Raw genomic sequence first — 21219 nt, forward strand, 5'->3', positions numbered from 1 at the left:
CGATGTTTAAACCTGTTGCACACACGTAGTCCGCTTAAAGCCAACTCACCCAGCAACCTCCTCCCTCGGCGGAGCAGTGTGCGGACGCAGGCTGAAAAGCCTCCGGCCGCTTCCTCATGACATCACATGGTTGCAGAATGACTTCTCTGACATTCATCTGTGAGGCAAGACTTCCTAAACACAGAGCGCGCTCACTGCTCTGTTGATACCGAGAGAAGAAGAAAGGCTTCAGTTTCTTGTGCTTGTCATTTTGTGAACGGTAAGAGAGCTTTCCTTCTGTTTCTGGTTTATTTAAAGATGCCGTTTGTAGTTGACTAGAAAGTATGTTAAAGCTAAAGTAGGAAGGTTTGGAGCAGAGAGAATTTGCCACAAGTTTTGTGTTTGTTTTAAAGAAAGGCCCAAAACTTTCTGTGTCCTTCATACTTCATATTTAGAAGAGTTTTTGGTAGTAATGTTATTCTACAGAGGCTAACTTACTTGAAGCCTGCATGAAGGGAATGCATGTGTTCAAAAAGTCCCATGAGGATACTAATAGGAGTGTAATGTATTTAATGACTAATTTACAGTTTTTAAGCATTACGTTTTCTTTGGTGCAAACGTCTCACTAACAAATAAAACAAACTTTTCCACCACGAGAGGTTGGTCGACATATCTTGACTGCGTCTTACATTTCTGCAAACTGCAGCACAGCTCTTTACAAAAAGTTGTCTTGCGGTTAAGTTGTGGCGACAAAACAAGAAACCACTGTTTCATACCTCGCAGCTCTGAACTGAGCTGTGACTCGGCCTCTTGGAAACGGCTCTGGCGCTCTTGCAGGCATTATGCTGTCATGTGTTCTGTACGGCCGGGTATTAAGATAATCCTTTACACTGTGTTTACATGCCTTTTGTGAGTTGCTTGTTGCTGGCTTATTCGAAAGGGGAAGTACTGTATCGTCGTGAGAAGTGTGGTACTGTTGCATTAATGTTCTGATCACTTGTGTAACCGTGCATTTGACCACCAGTTCACTCAAAAAGTCGCCTTTTCAGTTAAGTGTGACTGCTGTATTTATACTATTTCTCTCTGTCTCACAGGAGCCTGCAACCATTTTTGGTATATTCATAAACCACAAAGTTATCAGTGATCTCATCACCTTCCTGTCTTTGTCGTCATGGCGACTGTAAGAGCCCCAGAGCAGCGGATACAGGGCCAATGAGGAGGCCTGATGTCTGAGTCTACTCCTGAATGAACTGAAGTTCATGCCACTCACACACACACACCTTTAAAAAGAAGTCCCCGACATGGAGGAGGAAGGCCGGGTGAACGGCCGCGGACTGACCCCAGGGAGGAGGAACTCAGACTGGGGGCGAATCGCCCTGCTGGACAAGACCAAGGAGTTCTTCCAGACCTGCGATGTGGAGGGCAATGGCTTTATATCCCGCACCGATATGAGGGTTAGAGAAGCAGGACGTGTGTGTGCGCTGTTAATGTGTTTCTATCACGCTCAATCCAACATTGAGGAGACTAAGTCTGCATACCTTAAGGGATCTGAGCTGTCCAGTTTATCCCCAGAGGCATCAATGTCATGTTCTTAGAGCTGCAATTTAGTTTTATTTTCTTAAAGACAAATCTGCTGAATACCTTTTTGGTTATAGATAATTAATGGTTTGGTCTTTTAAACGGTCGGATGTTTGTGAAAAATGACTGACACGTTTTTGCACATTTTAGAGGCTAGATCACATTTTTTCATTTCTTAAAAAAAAAAAAAAAGAAACCGTTGCAGTTGAATATTCTGTCAACTAATTAGTTAATTTATTCATTGTTTCAGCTCTGCCTGATTTTATATTTCCTTTAAAGCACAAACGTTTTCTTTGAAGAGGTTTTTTCTTGCCTAGTTGCCTTAAACTCATTGTTTAAGGTTTTACATTCTGTCTTTTAACATCTACTGATGCTCTGCGAATGCATTAAGCCTCCGCTAAGAAGAACAACAGGCCGAGGGGCCACGCATATCCCTGTGGCATAACCAAGTGTCCCGTCGTGATGTAACGTCGGTGAATGGCAAGGCGGGAAACGCCGTCATGTTTGCCGATTTTAATCGATTCTGAAATCTTTTTTTTTTTTTTTTTCATCTTATAATCCCCATTTTTATAGAAGCACTTCACCCACTCATCACACTCCAGCAGCTGGTGAAGTGGCAGAGTAGCACCATTGATGGAAAGGTTTAGGAGGATAGGTTCACCTCAACTCTCTCTCACACACACACACACACCCATCATTTTACTGGCAGGAACAATACACACAAGCCTCTTCAAAATGCTAACAACATCCACACTGCAGTGTAATTAGGACAGGGCCCTTGTGAGCATCAGGCCTTTTGTTGCCGTTTGTTCAGCGACACATAAAAGAGCCACTTTGTGCCAGTGTTTATTCTGCGATAGGTGAGCTATAGCAGTACAGAGCTGGATATGGCGGATTTAAGGCTCTGAATTTTATTGATTTAGCTCTAGTGTCTTAATCTAACTCCTCACTAAACACGTCCGTAGTCTATGATCATGTTCTCTATATGCTGAGGACTCCTGTTCCTGCTCAGCACGACAAGCAGTTTAAACGCCTCGTGTGTTTGTGTTTTCTTGGCAGAGGCTCCACAGACGGCTGCCTCTGTCTGCAGAGGAGCTGGAGGATGTGTTTGACTCTCTGGATACGGACCACACTGGTTACCTCACGCTGGAGGCGTTCTCCTCCGGATTCAGTAGGTCTCCTGCCGTCAGAGGCCTGAAAATCTCAAGTTTAAATGACAATGAAATATGGTGTCGAGTACTTCAAAAGAGGAAAACTCAGATATTTTCATGGAAAACGATATGCATGTTGCTCCTTTTGTTTTGTGTTTGAAGTCAATAAATGCTTTAGCTGGACTGTAATTTGTCGAGCTGTAAAAGTAAAGTTGACCGGATAATAACACATGCTAAAATGTAGCGTAACAAGTAGAGTAGAGTCATAAAGGCAATGACCTCACTCAGTAATGTCAGTTACACAACTTCTATCTAAAGTTTGCAAGTAAGGCTGCAAATGCAGCAGCAAACCCCCCCCCCCCCCGAGTGTTTTCAATCAAGCATAGGTGCATTGTTTTACTTCACCGTTTCATTTGCACGAAGAAGAATGTGTTTTTTGTTTTTTTCTAAAGCTAATGTCCACGTGCTACTCTAAAAATTCTGCTGCCACCCATTCATACATCCATGCTGCCTCCTGGTGTTGGTGCTTCTCAGGTCAGTTCCTGCATGGCCGGAGGATCTCTGTGGCCGATGACCAAAGCCAGGCCCCCGGCCCCGTCTTTAGGGCCAAAGAAGCACTTTATCAGAGCCAATGGGAAGCCAAGCTGTCGGGCGGTGAAGACGAGGAGGAGGGGCACTTCTGTATGCTGCTGGAAAGCCTCGGGGCCAGTAATGTGTTTGAGGAGTGAGTGTAATCACTGCAAATCCTTCCGTGTTTATGTGTATTTTTGGTGTGTTTTGCTCATGAAAACACGCTGTGTGACAGCCACAATCCATACTTGAAACCCTGAGGTGTGCTTTAATTTGACTAATCTCCCTCTTTGTGTCTCCTCCTCCTCCCTCCCTCTCTCCAGTCCAGGCGAGGTGCGCAGTCTTTGGGCTCAGCTCAGGCGGGATGAGCCTCACCTCCTGTCCAATTTCGAGGAGTTCCTGGCCAGGGTCACCCACCAGATCAAAGACGCCCACAAGGAGAAGAAGGAGATGGAGAGCGCCCTACAGAGGTAGAACTACAGGATAGTTGCACTTATGGCTAAAAGAAGAGCCTGTATTCCCTCAAAATGTAGTGTTTTACTCCATTTTTGTGCGTCTCTAAGTGTGAAAGACGGGACATGTAAAGTGAAAAAGAGGTGTGAAAAGTGAGAGTAGATTCTGGATTAAAATACCACATTTCTCAATTGGTTCCCACACTTAAAGTGTTTAAGTACCGTACTTCATGTACCATTTAAAGCAAATGTTCTCATTAGGCACCTAAATAATCTGTGACATAATGGTGACTGTGTGTGTGTTTGTGTGTGAGACGCAGCCTGTGAGTGTTTGCATGGATGTCCCTGTAATTCTCTATAGAACGACCTCTTTATCCGTGTCAAATGACCAGTAATCTGGAGGCCCGCTCTGAAGCCAGACCACCTTCTGCTGTTGCAAAAAAATCCATTAACACTATGCCTGAAGGGACACCAAAAGCAATAAGAAGTATAATATATCTTGGTCAATATATTTAATTGTTTGATATGCAGAGCAAACTGCCAAATTTGGCACTGTTCACAGTGGCATTTGTGTCTCTGTTCACAGACCGATCGCATAATTCTCCTGTCGGAGATAATAATAACAAAAGTAATATTAATATAAATAATAAAAGGACAAGTCGGTAGAAAGAGAAAAATGAGTAAATAATGGATGAATGAATAATAATATTATTATTCTAATTATATCAGTTATATCAGTCTTTTAATTAAATTGTTCGGGTTCGTTTTGTTCCAGTAGTATCTGTGATTTAAGCTGTTTGTAAAACATACGCAGTTCTCCCATGGCACTGCATGGTACTTTGTACCAGCTATTATTCCTCTAGACTTTACTAATTGGCTGTTTGGGTCTTAACAATTGTCAGAGGGAATGTAAATACCACTCAGTATTCTTTTGAAAAGGAAGCTCTGTTGCTGCGTGTGCTCAAGTATTTACATGCAATTAAAGACACGGCTTTGAGCTCAACCTAGACAACAATGCGGCTCTGTTCCTTTAATATTATATCATGTCACGCTGCGTGTCTTTCATCAGCTCCCCCATTAACCTTAAATGTAATGTCTCTGCTGTCCCTCTGTGCAGGAAGGCTGCAACACACGACAGCGAGATCCGCTATTTATACGAAGAGATGGAGGCGCAGATCAAAAACGAGAAAGACCGGCTGATACTAAAGGTGCAAAGAGCTCAAACGCACACACGAAGCCTATCAATGCAACTCCTCTTGTAGCAACCAAATAACTGCAGCAAATCTTTGTTGTTTTGGTCAAATGTTTAAAGTTCCCCTCCAGTCGTAAATGTCTTTTGTTTATTGTTCCTTCGCTTGGATGTTTGACCTTTACTGTGCAGAATATGTGTATGTCTGGAAGGGATCTTAATCATGTGCCTGCTCCTTAGCTCTTTGACCTTTTCTTCTTCTGGCCGTGCAGGACGCTGAGCGTGTTCAGGTGCACAGCCACGACCTGGAGCATCAGCTGTTCTCCAAGGAGAAAGAGCTGGAGCATCTATTCCAGAAGCAGAAACGGGTGCGTGTATATATGTTCAACATACTCACATTAAATAAACAACGTCCCGTCACACAACTTCTAGATATCAAACATTCCTTTTAAATGATTGCCCCTATATTTAGTCAAGAAGGGCTTGGTGCAACTCCGGCAAGACAACGAAGGTTGGATACTATTATTGTAGTGAGGTGGAAAATAAAAGTAAATTCAAAGTGCTGAAACATTTGAAGCATGTAGATGGTATTAATCCTTCCCTCTGTTGTAGGGAGGGGTTTAAGCAGCAGCCACACAGCTCCCTTTCCACTGTACACATACTTCAAGCACACTCAGCCGGCATTAGTGCGTTTCATTCCTGCGAATATCTCCCTCTCCCTCTCCCAGTTAGAACTCCAGTGCCTCGAGCTGAACAGTGAGAAGCAAGAGAGCCACGTGGAGAATGTCAAGCTGAAGATGACCAACGACGAGCTGTCCCGAGCTCTGGACGGCACCAGCCAGGACCTGGGGCTGGCCCAGGAACAGCTGGCCATGCTGCAGGAGCAGGCCGCCCGTCTGCAGCAGGAGAAAGAGATGTGGGTACTCGCGCCTATTACACGTGCTTTAATTATTGTTTGTATGAAGAATCATTGAAGAGTGTCTCGGCTCTAAGACTACAAACACACATACTCACTTGTTCGTCTTCTGAATATTGAGTTTGTCTTGTTTCAGGGAAATGTACAGAGTAACCGAGGGACTGCAGAGAGAGAAGCAAAGTCTCATGAAGCAGCTCGACCTCCTCAGGTATGACATCCCATGAGCTCATATCTAACCCGTGCATCCTTTTCCACAGCAGATTCCATCTTTCTCATTCATTTCTCTTTTCAATCTCCCCAGAGAGATGAACAAGCATTTAAAAGACGAACGGGACATATGCTGCGGCGTAGTGAGTATACGTTTTCATGTAACTGCACTGCTGCAGCATCTATCGTGGCGTCATCCTGATTGATAACAAATACCTCTGTAACACTAACATGCACGCCCTTTGTTTAAACAAGCCCCGGACCTCACTCAGAAAGAAGCAGAAGCAGAGAACGGGCCTCGCCAATATATTTGATGACACCAGCCAGCCAGCGAAAAGGTGATTCATTTATCTTCCAAACACTCCTGAACACAAATCATCTGTCAGAGTGTTTCCTGTGTGACAAAGAAGAATGTCCGCCTCAGTTTGATGTGAAAATCACGTATCAAAGGAGGAAAAACGGAGGATATCTGATTCTATAATCCACTGAATTAACTTTTTTTGTTTAGATGAGACTAAAATCAGAAACCTTTGAGTGCTTTGGCCTCTAGATTTCCATCTCAGTCGAGTGAATTGACCCGGTATATCCTCTGTTTCTCTTCTGTTTCTTAAAGAGCCCCACTGTTGGTGGATGGGTCCTACCAGTCTCTGGAGGCCCTGCCTATAGAGCACCTTCATATCGTGTTTGTTGCTTCCTCTTCCTGTAGTGACGATGACACCCCCGTTGCCGCCCCCTCCTCCTCCTCCTCCATCGCCACCGTTGGCGCCCCCGCATGTCCACAACACCCCGCTGCGAAGAGAAACTCTGGCTTAGCCAACGGTTACGCCAACCCCGCTCCACCCAAAGCGCACGATGTGAGGCCAAAGGCCAAGAAATCCCCCGGACAGATGGCCGCCGCTAAGAGGGTGACGGCGAGAGACAGAGACAGAGTGAAGAAAGTGGAAATTAAGAAGAAGACGGGGGCGGAAGAGGAGGTCCTGGACGCCCCTCCAGATGGGTGGCCCCTCCGTCGGGTCATCTCCATTGAAGAGGACCACCTGCCCCACCTGCTCCACGGGGGGCCTCAACCTTTACTGCACCAGCTCAGTGAGGAGGAAGACGAGCTGGGCGACGATGAGGAGGAAGAGGGAGCTCAGAGTGACTTTGAAACAAGTGTCGTCTTGGCGGCAGACCTGTCCAGCAACCCACCCTCTAGTCACGTCCCCGTGTCGGCAGAAGCTCCTCCAGCAAGGAAATCCCGCTCAACCCACGCGAAAAAGACGCCCATGTCTCCTCGTGGACAGCCTGTCGGGAAGGAGACCCAGCAAGTATGTCCACATCTTTGGAGCTCCAAATATGTTTTGATCCTAACGTAAATGTGTTATTACCTGCAGAGGTAATGAACCAGATTAACATTCTTTTTCTGTCTCTCTGCTTTTGCCCGTGTTTTATCTGCTTCAGAGGACAAAAGAAGGAGCGCTGTTTGCCCCGGACCGCCTGTTCAAAGTGGTCCTGGTTGGAAACTCGAGTGTAGGCAAGACGTCCCTGCTACGCTCCTTCTGTGAGGGCCGTTTCCACCCTAACACAACTGCTACTGTGGGTGAGAAGAGAAACATCGCGGTGGTATTGTGTTGCATGTGTTTGTGGATGTTAACACAGAAGATCGGAGCGTGACTTAGCATCACATGAGAGGGCTTGTGAAGTCACACTGCCCGTCTCAGAGTCCCGGCACACATTGTACTGCGGATTATGTCACTTCTGATGAATTTTTCTCCTCGCTTTCATCTTTCTCAATCCTCACTCGAGCCTTGTTATCTTGCCCCCCCCCCCCCCCTCCCCTCCCCCCCTCCCTCCTCTGGAATGAGGCACAGTCGGTATCACACCTCGCCGGACCCCCCTAGTGGTCGCTTTTGTCTGTCTGTATCCTGGTTAAATGATATTGATCTTTGTGTGCTGTTCAGGTGTTGACTACAGTGTGAAGACACTGAGCCTGGACAATATGCAGGTGGCCATGCAGCTTTGGGACACGGCAGGTCAAGAGAGGTGGGTTTCTGTTTAGTTTTACATACAAAACAAGTGAAGCTTGTGAATATATTTTCATTCAAACCACAACTTGGATTCGCAAAATCAACATATAATTAATAGACGTAGAATTGACATTATTATAATTTACCAACTGCAACCTAGTATAAATTATATAATGTCTAGACAGTTTTTTTGGATGCATTACGTGTGTACTGTACTTTCAGTGTACAAATAAATACATTTTAAGAATATCATTTCGGTGTTCCTCATGTAGTGCTTCACTGTACTAAGCTTAAAATAAGTATGCTAATAAGCATTACTACAAGTGTACATTTGTCCCTAAATACATTGCCAGGCAACACATACTAGTGTAGAAGTATTTAAAAGTAGGATATTTTGAAATATATACACTATTAATGTGGATTTCTGTGTCCTGTTATGAAGTATATTTAATGGATGAATTAACTGAAGGAAATCCCTTTTCTTACACTTTTAAAGATATCTTAACAATACAACGATACAGTAGTAGTATTGTGTACTCGAATCATATAATACTAGCAGGTGTGTGCAGTGTAGTGTTAATCTCTGTCATTGACACAGGTACCGCAGCATAACCAAGCAGTTCTTTCGCAAGGCCGACGGTGTGGTGGTGATGTACGACGTCACCGTGAAGGAGAGCTTCAGGGCCGTGCAACCATGGCTCAGCAATGTCCAGGTCTGACCTTTGACCCGAGGAAGTCTTCTGCAGCGCGTGCTTTTCTCATGTGTAGAGTTAGAAGATTACACTGATTTTATTTGAATTGATGCTTTTTGGTATTTATAGGGTTTATAGCATTTGTAGTTTTCCCAAAATGTTGCATGTTGAACATTGTTTTCCTACTGCGACATGGAAAAATGTCTATTATGACAATCACTGGACTCGTCGTTTTCAGGAAGCAGCAGGAATAGGGATCCCCATCCTCCTTTTGGGCAACAAAATGGACATGGATGGAAAGAGGGAGGTGTCATTCAAAGAAGCTGAGCAGCTGGCTGATGTGAGTTTTATTCAAAGCTCGTGGATCGTTTCATTTTAAATGCTCGCTCAAAATTTAAATTCCGTTTCGAAACCCTGTGTAGGAAAACAAGGTGATGTTCTTTGAGGTCAGCGCCTACACTGCCAAGAATGTGACAGAGTCCCTCACACACCTGGCCAGGTAAGATCACAGCTGGGAATCTAATAAGGGTGTCAAACAACAATAGCTGTCTAGGAACACACCGTACAGACTCCCTGCGCACCAGTCATCAGATGCATGATTAAATTACTGACGGCTCTTTGTCCTTGCAACCTTTTGTGAGGAAATGGATGTGTGTGTGTGTGTGTGTACAGCGTCGGTGGCTCATGCAGTGTGCTCTCTGTGTCTCTGTCTTCACTCAGAGTGCTAATGGAGCAGGAGGACAGGGTGAGAGACACAACAGTCATTCTGAGTGCTCTGCCCTTAAAGAAGAAAGCCTGCTGCAAGTGAAGTGTGAACTCAATTTACTAAGTTCTAGATCTCTTTTTGCAGCGTCATAAGACAACGATGAAACCATTCTTTGATTTTATCATAGAATGTGTCTTTTAACAAGCAGCCTTCATTTTGACTCGCACATGCACAACATGTTGGACGTCCACACGGAGGACTGTCTGGTTCTGTCAAGTTTGAACGATGAGGCTCAGAGGAAGAGCTCATCTGGATTAAAAAATAAGGTGCTGCCCCATTCCCTGTACATAACGCTGTGTTGCCAAATCACAGCAGTGCTGTCTATAAGATTTAAAAATAGAAACATATTCTGTATTTTAATTACTTTCGATAGAGAAATCATAAATAAACTGTAGTTTTTTTCATGAATGAATGCCAGCTTAAAAGTCTTGATTTCTTTGTATTTGTCTTGTGTATGTTGATGTAGTCGTACTTTATATGTAAGCTTCAACTGAACTAAATTATTTGGAATTCATTCAAATAGCTGTTTTAAATGAAAATCATGAGAGAAAAATTTGATTCTTTGACATTTTATTCATCATCGTTGTTCATCTCTTTTCTTTTCATATTCTTTGTCCGATCAAAACAAAGTGTTACATGACATATTGCATCTGTGTTTGTTGCTGTTCTGAGGCGTTGCTCTGTTTTATTCTGGCACCAAAGTACGTTTGTTCTGAATTATCCCCAATTAAAGAAATTTTAAAAAGTACATTTCTCACCTTTCTGAAATCAATGAAGCAAAAGAAATTGGCAAATGATGAATAACAAATAAAACACAATCACTGCACCCTCTAAACAATTACACAGTGCCTATTAAATCTTAACAAATGACTAAAGGAAAATCAGATGACGACTGTGCTGTGACCCTCTCGACATCACGCAGATCAATGCTTTTCAATTAGCTGCACTAACGATACAAAGACTCATTTATGCTCAAAATGTAGCATCATTTCCAGAAATTAGTGACAGAAAAAAAGAGAGAAAGAAATCAAGTTCATTTAGGATGTTACATTCAACGATGTGCCCGAGTCGATCAAGCTGGTACAGGTGATGGCACTATTGCTGATCGATATTTGCCTTTTCTGATGACATCAACTTGGGGTGCTGGCATGATATGGCATCCAATCAGATGTGTCCGGTCGCTCCCTTGCTGGCCAACTGGAATGCCTGTTGGAGAGGCTGCGCCGTCCCCCACACTCGGGAGTGTGTCGAGAGGGGCTGAGGGTAGTTGGTCGGTTGTTGTTGCGCCTAACGCATTTTGTAGTCGTGGGAGATGGCGGCCTCACATAGTTGCCCTTTAAAGTCGAGCTCCATAGTGAACTCCAGGTCACGCTGCAGACGATGACACGATTTTAAATGAATGAATTAAGAAATGTACCTTCTACTTGGCTACATTTATGCTGTAGCTAAGTTAAAAATCTAGATGAAGATGTGACATAAAACTAGCTCTCTGCCAGAAATTCAAATCTATTGGGGCTTTATTTTTACGAGTCTTACCACATTCTTCTCATTCGGCCTCACAGCAATACTGCCAAAGATCTCCTCTCCCTTCTTGACAGTTAAGTAGTCCTCTAAGTAAAACACTGTCTGCTTCCAGTGTGTGCTGGCAGCATCTGGAGCTGAGATAGACAGGAGGAACATTGTGTACATGAGGGAACAGGGGGAAAAAGGTGTACGGAGGTTAAAGAACAACGGAGTAAAGGGTGAGCGTGAGAACATGTATAAATAACAAAACCGTTCCAAGGGACACTCGGCTCCCCTGGGCATGACGGCAAAAGCACCTGAAACTGGCTCACCAAGTGGGAGAAATACAGAGGCTGAACTCCTTCAGTGATGCTCAGCCTCAGGCCCAACAGACTCGGCCGAACATAGAACCTCCTCTACGCAACATTATGTAAGCACTGGATGCATGAACGTATTCACATAAGCTTACATAACAGCTTATTGCAACTCTCTCTATAACGGGCGTCCTCGACGCCGCGTTACCAGAAGTGCTCAGTGCAAACACAGGGCGCCAGAGCATCCTTTAAATGTCATTAACCCTTGTCTTTTTGTGGAAAGTTTTACCATTCACATTATGTAGAGCTGCATAAAACCTGTCCATATTTGATTATTTGTGTGATATAAAGTAGACAACTAGCCGGAGTACGTTTTTTACGGGTCATGGGTGAACACACACACACACACACACACTACTCACCCGTGGAGAAGCCAGTCTTCTTGTGACACTTGGTGAACTCAATGTTGAAATAGGTGACCAGTGCATGGACGTAATCGTTGCGCTGGATCTGCAGACAGAAGGCTGAGGTGAAGGACAGGTCCTCTGGCTTCACAGTGTAGATGTCCACTTCCTGCACGGAAAGGCAAACGATTATTTACTCCGCTTTATTTTTGCAAGGACGTCTTTCAAGAGATACGTAGCTGTGCTTTTTTCAATTCATGACATATCATGTCAGAGTAAAACAGCGTGTGCAAGCACAGACACGCACAAGTCGTCACCCCCCCCCTCCCTCACACACACGCACACACACACACTCGCCATCTCTCACACACATGCAGTACATGTATGTCAATCCTTGCTTGATTATTCCCCATAATTATTGTGCATGTGTGAGCGTTTGTGTGAGAAAGCCCACAGGTTGAATCACGGCTGGCAAACGAAGCCTGTTCACAGTACACATGCTGTGTGGGTGTCCTCCCTCAAGTCTACAAGGGAGGGAGGCTGTGTGTGTGTGTTTGTGTGTGTCCGTGTGTGTGCGCTTGTGTCTATATCAAGCACTGCCTCATGAATATGGCCACCAATTTAAATATCACATTTTGTTACCTGGCAGGCATCACCGCGGTTCCAAAATAGGAGTGGAGACGGTCATGCATGCACTGTGGATGATGTTGTGTGGAAGAGGACGGGGGGGAGGGAGGATTTTACACTGCAACCTGTTCATCTCGCGCCTCGGCCTATGAATCGCTCGGCCATGTGGCGTCGGCATGGCAGATTGTGATTTAACACCTCTGTCCTTTCCAATGATGCCAGGCCAGTGTCATATACAGCAAATTGTGGGAAGAGAGAGAGAGAAAGAAAAAGAAGTCCCCGGGAGCGATTTTGTCATTTTTAGCGTGTGAGGAATGAGTGGCAGTTTGAATTAAGATGGGGTGAAGTGTCTGGCAGCGGGAAGGTGTGAATAAGCGAATACATACACGTGAAACAGAAATTTTCAGACCGGCATATCACCATTTAACTAGTAACCCCCCCTCCAACCTGACGCATAAATCACCTTTTTGAACACAAAAGGATGGTGGGTGCCTATAGGAGTCCATTTCATTCCGCCTGGTGACTCAACGCCTGCTCTTGTGTCACATTTCACCATCGCACAGAGGGAGAGACAGAGTGAGACCCCCCCCCCCTATTCGCTCAAACTACTGAGGCATGTCATTGCTTAATTCAAGAGAATGTGACGGTAGATGAAGAGCAAGAAGAAGTGATTAAGAAGGGAAGAGTGAGAGATGTGACTACAAATTGATATGGAACCAAAAAAATAAAAGAGAGAGAGAGAGAGAGGATTAAAAGATATGGGTAACTCAAAATAATAATAGAAAAGATATTAATCAGAGAAAAGGAACAGTGAAAGAGGGAAAGCAATGATGTGAAAGGTAGACAGGATAAACAAAAAAAGCTATCACCTCCCTGAGTGCTCCTATCCTCTGTTCATTTATGAGATATAAGACGAGCCACTTTCAAGCATGGAAACACAGGGGAAGACTGTTCCAGCTCCCCAGAAACCTCTATTGTGTACTAGAAAATAGCCTCGCCAGACTTGGGGATTGATCGCTGTCTCGGATTTCTTTTAGGATGCATGTAGTTGGTAGCAGAACACAAAAGATGGAAAACCTTGCGTGTCGGGGTGTTTGCCTCAAGCACGCAGGCTTTTAAAAATACAATATGGCATGAAAAAAAACGAATGCATGAGGTACGTTCACACCCTTGAGGTACGTTCTTCGCCGTGCATGTATTCGTACACAAAGACGTAGACTAACCTTCAGGAGGCAGGCGTTAGTCACCACCTGCTTGGGATCTACCACATCCACCAGAGGCTCTCTGATGGCCACATTGCGAATGCAGCTCATGTCGAACCCGTACACGTTTTCCCACCCTGTGCATACACAAACGGAAACAGCACCCATATGAGTAACACATGCGAAGAGTATGTGTTTTCTGTATTATTTTTTTTTACTTTCTGAATTTGTATCCACTTGCAAAGCTCTGTTCTCTCTGCTCCTGCCAGGCTGTCAGCACACAAAAAAAACAAATGTGGGAGAGAAAATATCATAACAAAGCACTTTAACCCTACCAGGAAAAGCCGTCCCCCACTGCCGTCCCCACGCTGTCTTTCTGTGTATCCAGTCCCTATGTGGAGAAAGACATGGCCCTCTGGAAATAGACTCCGGACTCCTCCGCCTCCTCCACCATGTCTGGCTGGCTTTTTTATATGTTGTAATTTGGGCTGCAAACACACCGAGCAGGCTTTCCCTCCCCCTTTCCCTCTGTCCCTCCACTCCACCTTGCCTTGTCAGAGGGCCAAACGCTAAGTCTGAGTGAGGAGAAGGTGGAATATGCCACCGACGCAGACCGAAACTAAAAATAACAACGCAAAGGGTTTGGGTACACTGAATTCTTCTGGGATTTATGCGAAAGCGTGAACCTTTATGTGCACGTAGATGTAATAGAACAGAGAAGGCCACCTGTGCAGTAAAAGGAAACTCAGCAGGAGTTATTAACCCGGATCCGATGCCTTAGTACAAGTGTGAATGGCACCTTTATTATTGGTGCTTTGATCTGGATCACAATGTTAAGCTCAGCACTCTTGCTGTGATAGATATTTGAACACATAAAGTGAGTTTAGAGCACAGAATGTACTGCAGGATGAAGGCGCCTCGCTGGTGTAACTACTTACTCTTCTACTTTATAATGTTACAGCGGGGTTTCTGTGTTGGAAATAATGCTTTTGTTAATAGTTAATATGTACTTTTTATTAGTTTATCGATCAGTGACATTTGCGATGACAATGGGCCCCTGGGCACAGCCAAAGGCCCCACCACCTCTCGCATGGAGGAGCAAGACACACAGACTTTAGAGTTGTTTAGCCCTTTGTTGTTGTTTTGTGTCTCTTTGTGGTCGTTTTGTGTCTCTTTGTAGTTGTCTTGGTCTCTTTGGAGTCATTTTACGTTTCTTTGAGTACATTTTGTAGGTGAAGGCCAGATAGGCCCCTGACACTTTGGGCCCCTGGGCATGTGCCCGGTAGGCCCGTTTAGTAGTCAATCCATGACCACTTGTATGTATGATTTGAGTTGCCGGGTAGGGAAAAAAATCCTTTTAGCTGTTGTAACTCTAACTCTGCTAGCTAACTAGACGTTTGGACCACTTGTAGAAGTTTTCCAAATAAGTAAGTTGATGTCTGCTGACCAAGATCCATTTATCAATGGACTGCAGATGGGTTACTCTGCAGTTGAAACTCTTTATTATTAATAACTGCTGACCTGATAGCTCATTAACATGTGACAACCACATGGCCTTTTATTAATGACTCACTCATTCCCGCAGTCTGCCGTAATATATCAGCCAAACAGATTTTTTCCAAATCGTTTAGCTCCAGCTCTTAAAAAAGAACGGCTTATTAGAAAGTGGAAACATACAATTTGACTTCATCTGCACAGCGGTCATTAATAATGCACTGCACAGCTTAGAGGGAGACAGAGAGAGAGAAACACAAATCTTCCATAATCACTCACAATGTATCTTGAAGTCTTTGTACTGCCTGTCTTCAATGGCTACCACGTAGAGAGTTGCTCTGTCAGGGAACATCAGGCCTCCAGGTTTCTGAATTCAAGAAAAGCGTCTGGTATTAATGCACACACACACACACACACACACGCTCACACACAAAGGCCATCCATCACCTTTCCTGTTCGCACACCTGCCATGTAGTATACGATGACATGTGCGGAGTTTAAAGCCTGCAGGCAACTACTGAGGTTAGAGCAGATCATTCACATAAGACCTCAGCAGACACAAGCACACAAGCGTACAGTAAATCCTCTACTTCATCACTGTCTGGTGTGTTTATGTGTCCAAAGCCTTACTCGTCCAACCAGCTAAACACACACGCACACACACTAAACCCAGCCATCCCTAAAGCCTCCAGCAGCACTATCATACCAGCCACTTGTCCCGGGCGAAGATGACGGTGTTGAGCATGGACTCGTAGAAGAGGCAATAGCCCATCCACTCCGAGATGATGATGTCCACCTTCTCCACGGGCAGCTCCACCTCCTCCACCTTGCCCTTGAAGATGGTAATGACTGCGAAGTGTACAGCAGGCAACAAATTACCACACGGCATCGTCGTCACATTAATGCAGGACAATAGCTCTATTCTCAGATGACATTGTTTTTTTATGCGTTGGGATTTCTGTGAATTAGTATGGCTTTAATTACTACGCTCAACGCATGCGTCTGTGCTTCATGCATGAATTTGTCTTGTTTTCTTTTTGGCCCATGGAGAAACTAGGAGATAGATTTAAAAAAAAAAAGAAAAACACTATTGACACTCGTATGCCTTAGTAAGGCCATCATCTTAATTAAAATACCTGAGATGTAAATAAAAAAGATGAAACAAAACAATGTGACGCTAAGGGTGGCACTTTACAATAGGAATCACCAACACTGAGGGAATTCTGATTGATGGCAGGTTATTTGACATCAGAGGCGAGCTGCCAGTTAACCATCAGAACTGTGACTAACGTTGTGTGACGTTAATGATGTGAAATATACCGATTGTTCACGCCGCATCTAATCCAGATGCCATCGGGCTGTTCTGCATTCCGACAGACGGGTATGACAAATAGAGCAGTAATGAGAAACCACTTCTACTCACCATTGTGTAGGTGATTTGACTTGATAATCTTCTCAGAATATTCGGATATGCTTGAACATTCAATCTGTATAGGCACAAGGGCAAAACCACAGAGGTGGTGTCTTCTGAACAAGAACACTGTGTGTGGCAATATCTACATTGTTTGTTTGGTTCATCTTCTGGTAACAGGCACTTTTCATCATTTTAATAATTCATAAGAAATATGTTCCTCAGTTCGAATTTTTTTTTATAATTTTCTTGCCATTGGACTTGGCCTGCCTTGGTGTTAGATACCATTTCCCACCCTATATACAGACGGTTAACCTTTGGGGTAATATCAAAAGGACAAATTTAATCAAACCCTTCAAATCCATCCAAACACTAACGCCCCTGATCACTCACATCAGAGCCGGTGCAGCATGGAAACTAATACATCATTTTGCTCTCCCATCCATAAGTGTATTACAGTGTATGCATTATACATTACTGTGGGAGACGCTGCCGGCAAAGTATAACCTCTGACAAGGGGAGCCAGATGTCTCTTATTCTCTGTGTGTAAGACTGTCTGAAAGATATTTCTCAACAGAACACAAGGAGCTGGCCCAAAAGAGGAATTAGTTCATTTTCTATGGAGAAGGAAAGGCCACGGATGACAACATAATGTGACAACAGAGCCAGATATGACACCAATTTGGGCACTGAAAAGGTGTGCGGATCCTCTCTCTCTCTCTCATTAATATTTATTAGCGGAAACTGTTGGATGATACTAATGAAGATTAGAAACTGTATCTGTTCGCGGCTAAAAGGTGCATCCAATCCGCCTCACCCCATACACGTGTTTTGCGCCGGCGTTGGCGGCAAACATGCAGAGGATCCCCGTGCCGCTGCCGACGTCCAGGACGATTTTGTCTTTGAACACGTGCTTGTTGTGGTACATGGCGTTCCGGTAGGTCAGCGTCCGCACCTCGTCCTTCAGCATCTCCTGTTTGAATTAAAGAGATTAAAAACCGAGAGCTCATAGCCGTGGTACATAATGATTCGCATTCTAGAATAACATGCAAACCACTTCCATACTGAACCGGTGTACCTGAAGAATAGTGGGATTCATAAAATCCCCAAAGGAATACATAATACATAGAATATTGTACAATGAACATACAAATGTGTCCACATGTTCTTGTGTAATGAGGTAGATAAGGCGGTATGTAGGCCAAAAGCCTCAGTGACAATGTCAGAGCTTCTTGAAATAGAGTAAAACACAAAGCCTTTGGGGACGGCCTGATATCCATCTCCCTGAGCTCATTCACACATGCCGCTTTCTGGTCTTTCTCGCTTTGCACTCCTCTAATCAGGGCACACTCTTTGTCTGCATGCAGACAAAAACCTGTCCCACATGCTAAATGTGGACACCATTTAAAAAAAGGTCTATATGTCCCCAAACCTTCCCACCACCACCACTCCCTCGCAGATCAAGGTCATTAGCTATAGGGTATAGCTATATATATATATATATATATACTTAGATGTTCACTTTCTGTCAAAGAAAGACAGAGATTCTTTTCATTGATGGAATACTGAACACGGACTATTATCACATATCTGGTTTCTTTAGTGCTAGCTGGTAATGGAAAAGCCTCCTCTTTTGTCAGCTGTGAGACACCCTCCACTCTCTTTTATTTCTTTTTCTCCCCGAGCTCGTAGGCGGACAGTTGCCTCACAGGTTTTTATTTGGAGTTTACTTTGGGGGCATCATTAAGTTACATTTTGATGTGTAGTAAGTATTGACTGATTTTTTTTTTTTTACCAGGAGTGCTATTGGCTTCTGAGAGTTGTTGGAATCATCATGTTTTTGATGATGTTTGGTTTCATACTTTGTTTAAACTCGTGTTTGAAAGCGCTGGAGGAATGAAACTTGGCTTCTTTGCCGTTACTTTACAATCGTTTACGTTACACCGACAGGGTTGAAATGATGTGGCGGTTTAAGGAGCATCAGCTTAGACATCTGCGGTCGTTCTTTTACTCCGGTCTTACATACCAAGCTGCCGTTTGTCAGCCTGGCCTGCCTACCTCATGGATGCCAAAGTGGGCATACGAGTCGAAGTAGTAGTCCCGTGATGTCATCTCCTCCGGGCTGATGAACTTGGAAATCTTGCCCCGACCAGGACAGCTGGCCAGGGCTGCTACATGAGGCGTATGGGGGATGCAGGGCACATGGCGGGTAGTAGGCACTGGTTTAGGCAGTGGGGAGGGCTGGGCAGACTGAGAGAGGGGGGGCGTAACAGGCTGCTGCCGCTGTTTAAGGGGAAGAAAGAAGGAAAGAAAGGAAAAGGGGGAGAATTTGCATTATAACCTACAGACAAGAATGAGAGAACCAGCATAGGGTGTGAGGATTGTATGTGCAGTGGACCTGAATATATTATGGGCTGGCAGCTGAATTGCAAGCCACAAGGGATTCCTATAATAAGCTGTCAATCATTCACATATAGTCTTCGACATTATACAGACGTGGAGACTCAGGGAAGAGCCGGTCAAAGATGCAGGTTCCATTTCAGCACCAAGGACAGCGGCCACGGCCCCGTTCAATACGTCCATACATCTCAGGCTGACCATTTAACACCCGACTACAAACCGTCTGCGTGCATTATCGCTACTATTGCAATTACAGCGATCCACTCAGATTACCCACAACATCTGCAAGACACTGAGAAAATGCACGTTGCTTCGCTTGCGCGCCATCATAGCGCAACATCGATTCCAAAGCGGTTAAAGATGACGGCAAGAAAATAATTTAAAAAAACAAACAAAGAAGCGTTCATTACATTCAAGTCAAATGTGTTGTCACCATACAGATAAGCATAACGACATTGTCCCGGTCCCGCTATTGCCGGGTGCAGGACACCACAAGGTCCCTACCTCCGAGCTGTCCGCCTCCGCCATCTTCCGCCGTAGCAGCAAACAACGCGACGAATGCCTCAGTCCCATGAGAGCCGACGAGATTTGCGCTACAACTCTTCAAAGTGTAGAAATGTGTATAGAAAGGTGTCAAAAATAAATGAATAGCACTAAGCCACCGGATACATGGCTGCCATACAGACGAAAGGAGGTTTGGTGTCACCAAATGAAGTGTAGAAAAGTTAAATGGATTGTTGAATGGATTTGCGCCAGATGAAACGTACAGCAAGCCATACAGTGAATCAGACACAGGTTGTTTTGGAGCGAGGACTCGGGGATGGGCAGAGACGTCCGTTGGCTGGAAGGTCTCTGCTGCGACTAAAAGGTTGCAGGTTTGATCCCAGCAGGAGCCCTTGTGTCCACCAACCCAGCAACCAGGGCGCCCCGTTTAGAAGAAGAAGTCCTCGTGCAAGACACTGCGGTCATACCTGCTCTCTGGTTTTAAAATCTCTGGGTAAGACTGCTCCAGGAAATGTAAAGTGTCACCCACAGAACAAAAAAAAACGTCTGGAAAACAAACGTCCACACCAGAAAACGCGTATTCTCCTCTACTTCTCTCGGACTCGCTTGGCATCTCTCAGCATTGGGACTCGCAGACTGAAATTCTTATCCTCGTGCGCGCTGTGGAAAAAGTCCTTTTGCGTAATCCCGAGGGGAGGGAGGGGGGGGGGGGGGGGGTTACCGGAGAATAAGTTTAAAAAGGGTTCAAACTGTGAGTGTGCACTGCAGTCACACACGAGCCCCTCGGCTGACACGAAATGAATCGTGACGAAAATATGTTACCGTCTCAAAAAAAAAAAAGAAAGAAGAAGGTCTAAATCTCTGCCTCCCAAGGACAGATGCCTCCTCTCCTCACACCAGACTTTCCCACAGAGGAAGAAAGAAATCAGCTCTCCGGCAAGGCGACCAATGAGCCTCTCAGCCGCTCGCTTATGTAACATATTTTAGGTTTTTTATGTGTTGGGTAAAAATAACGTCGACTACGAAATGTTTGTTTTGTCTATGTGGTTGTATGCTTTCTGGTACTGCTAAATGAAGTACATATTGTGACATTTGCAGGTTCCTGTTGCTCATTACTGGTAATTTACAGTGATACATGAATTAATTATTGAAATTACATAGTCATGGCTGTGCAGTTTTAAGGAAAATTCAGAATTCAGTTCAGCCAATCAGAATCGACGCTTCAAAGACGTATTCTTTTTTATTATTCATGTAGTTCTATTGTTACCTAAAAGGAGTTCTACAAGTTTGTCTTTCATCGTCATGTTGCAGAAAGCTATTCGAAGGAGACATTGGGACAATATATTAGCAATTATAAACTAAATGAATAAAACAAAGAGGATAAGACACAAAACAACTGGTGATATTTTATGATATGGGTACATGAATTATCATGAATCATAAATGAATGGAAAAGGATACGTTTATGTACATTTATCAGGAATGCACAAGAATGAATAGTAATCTCATATGAAACGATAATCAATACAACATGTAGGTATATCTCAATCATCTTGATTTCTTGGGTTATCGCTCATGTTCATGTCAGGGACAGGAAAAAAAATCAAAAAACTGACCAGTCACAATAGTGCACAATGTATGTTATTAAATTCAAAGTGTTGTGATCGTGATCAATTGCTGTGACAACTGTCTCCAAGCAAACCTCTCCCTCCTGGAGTCTAGTGGGTGGAGTCGGGTCATCAGAGAGATTCAGCTCATAGCTACAAGACTATATAAACTCTTTATAAAAGTCTTCATATGATAAACATAGTCAGTAATTGCTTCTTTTCTTTTCAAAGAAACTAGAGCGCTGAC

General features: G+C 44.2%; 2 protein-coding genes across 4 annotated transcripts; one reads left to right on the plus strand and one right to left on the minus strand.

Moving 5' to 3' along the window:
- Positions 1 to 98: 98 nt before the first annotated feature.
- On the plus strand, positions 99 to 10254 carry cracr2ab (calcium release activated channel regulator 2Ab). 3 transcript variants are annotated; one of them, XM_076111356.1, is made up of 18 exons: positions 99 to 259; positions 1074 to 1433; positions 2617 to 2728; positions 3243 to 3432; positions 3602 to 3748; positions 4848 to 4938; positions 5192 to 5287; positions 5648 to 5835; positions 5972 to 6043; positions 6137 to 6185; positions 6298 to 6380; positions 6656 to 7349; positions 7483 to 7621; positions 7983 to 8064; positions 8647 to 8761; positions 8979 to 9080; positions 9163 to 9239; positions 9461 to 10254. In XM_076111356.1, exons 2-18 carry the CDS (start codon positions 1281 to 1283, stop codon positions 9546 to 9548), a joined length of 2478 nt encoding a protein of 825 aa, XP_075967471.1. In that variant the 5' UTR covers positions 99 to 259; positions 1074 to 1280; the 3' UTR covers positions 9549 to 10254. The 3 variants fall into 3 exon arrangements, 2 of the variants coding, with proteins under 2 accessions (XP_075967471.1, XP_075967472.1); XM_076111357.1 differs by having other exon boundaries at positions 6749 to 7349; XR_012959311.1 differs by lacking the exons at positions 8979 to 9080; positions 9163 to 9239; positions 9461 to 10254 and having other exon boundaries at positions 7483 to 7617.
- Positions 10066 to 20614, minus strand: prmt8b (protein arginine methyltransferase 8b). The gene is made up of 10 exons (XM_076111361.1): positions 19366 to 20614; positions 18520 to 18744; positions 17279 to 17434; positions 16474 to 16537; positions 15757 to 15899; positions 15330 to 15417; positions 13578 to 13693; positions 11746 to 11896; positions 11043 to 11164; positions 10066 to 10877 (listed from the first exon to the last, which is right to left on the minus strand). The coding sequence occupies exons 1-10, from the start codon at positions 19432 to 19434 to the stop codon at positions 10794 to 10796; spliced, it is 1218 nt and encodes a 405-aa protein (XP_075967476.1). The 5' UTR covers positions 19435 to 20614; the 3' UTR covers positions 10066 to 10793.
- Positions 20615 to 21219: the final 605 nt, after the last annotated feature.

Source organism: Anarhichas minor, unplaced genomic scaffold (assembly GCF_050575085.1).
Source record: "Anarhichas minor isolate MPS153535 unplaced genomic scaffold, ASM5057508v1 ptg000045l, whole genome shotgun sequence".
NCBI classification, from domain to species: Eukaryota; Metazoa; Chordata; class Actinopteri; order Perciformes; family Anarhichadidae; genus Anarhichas; species Anarhichas minor.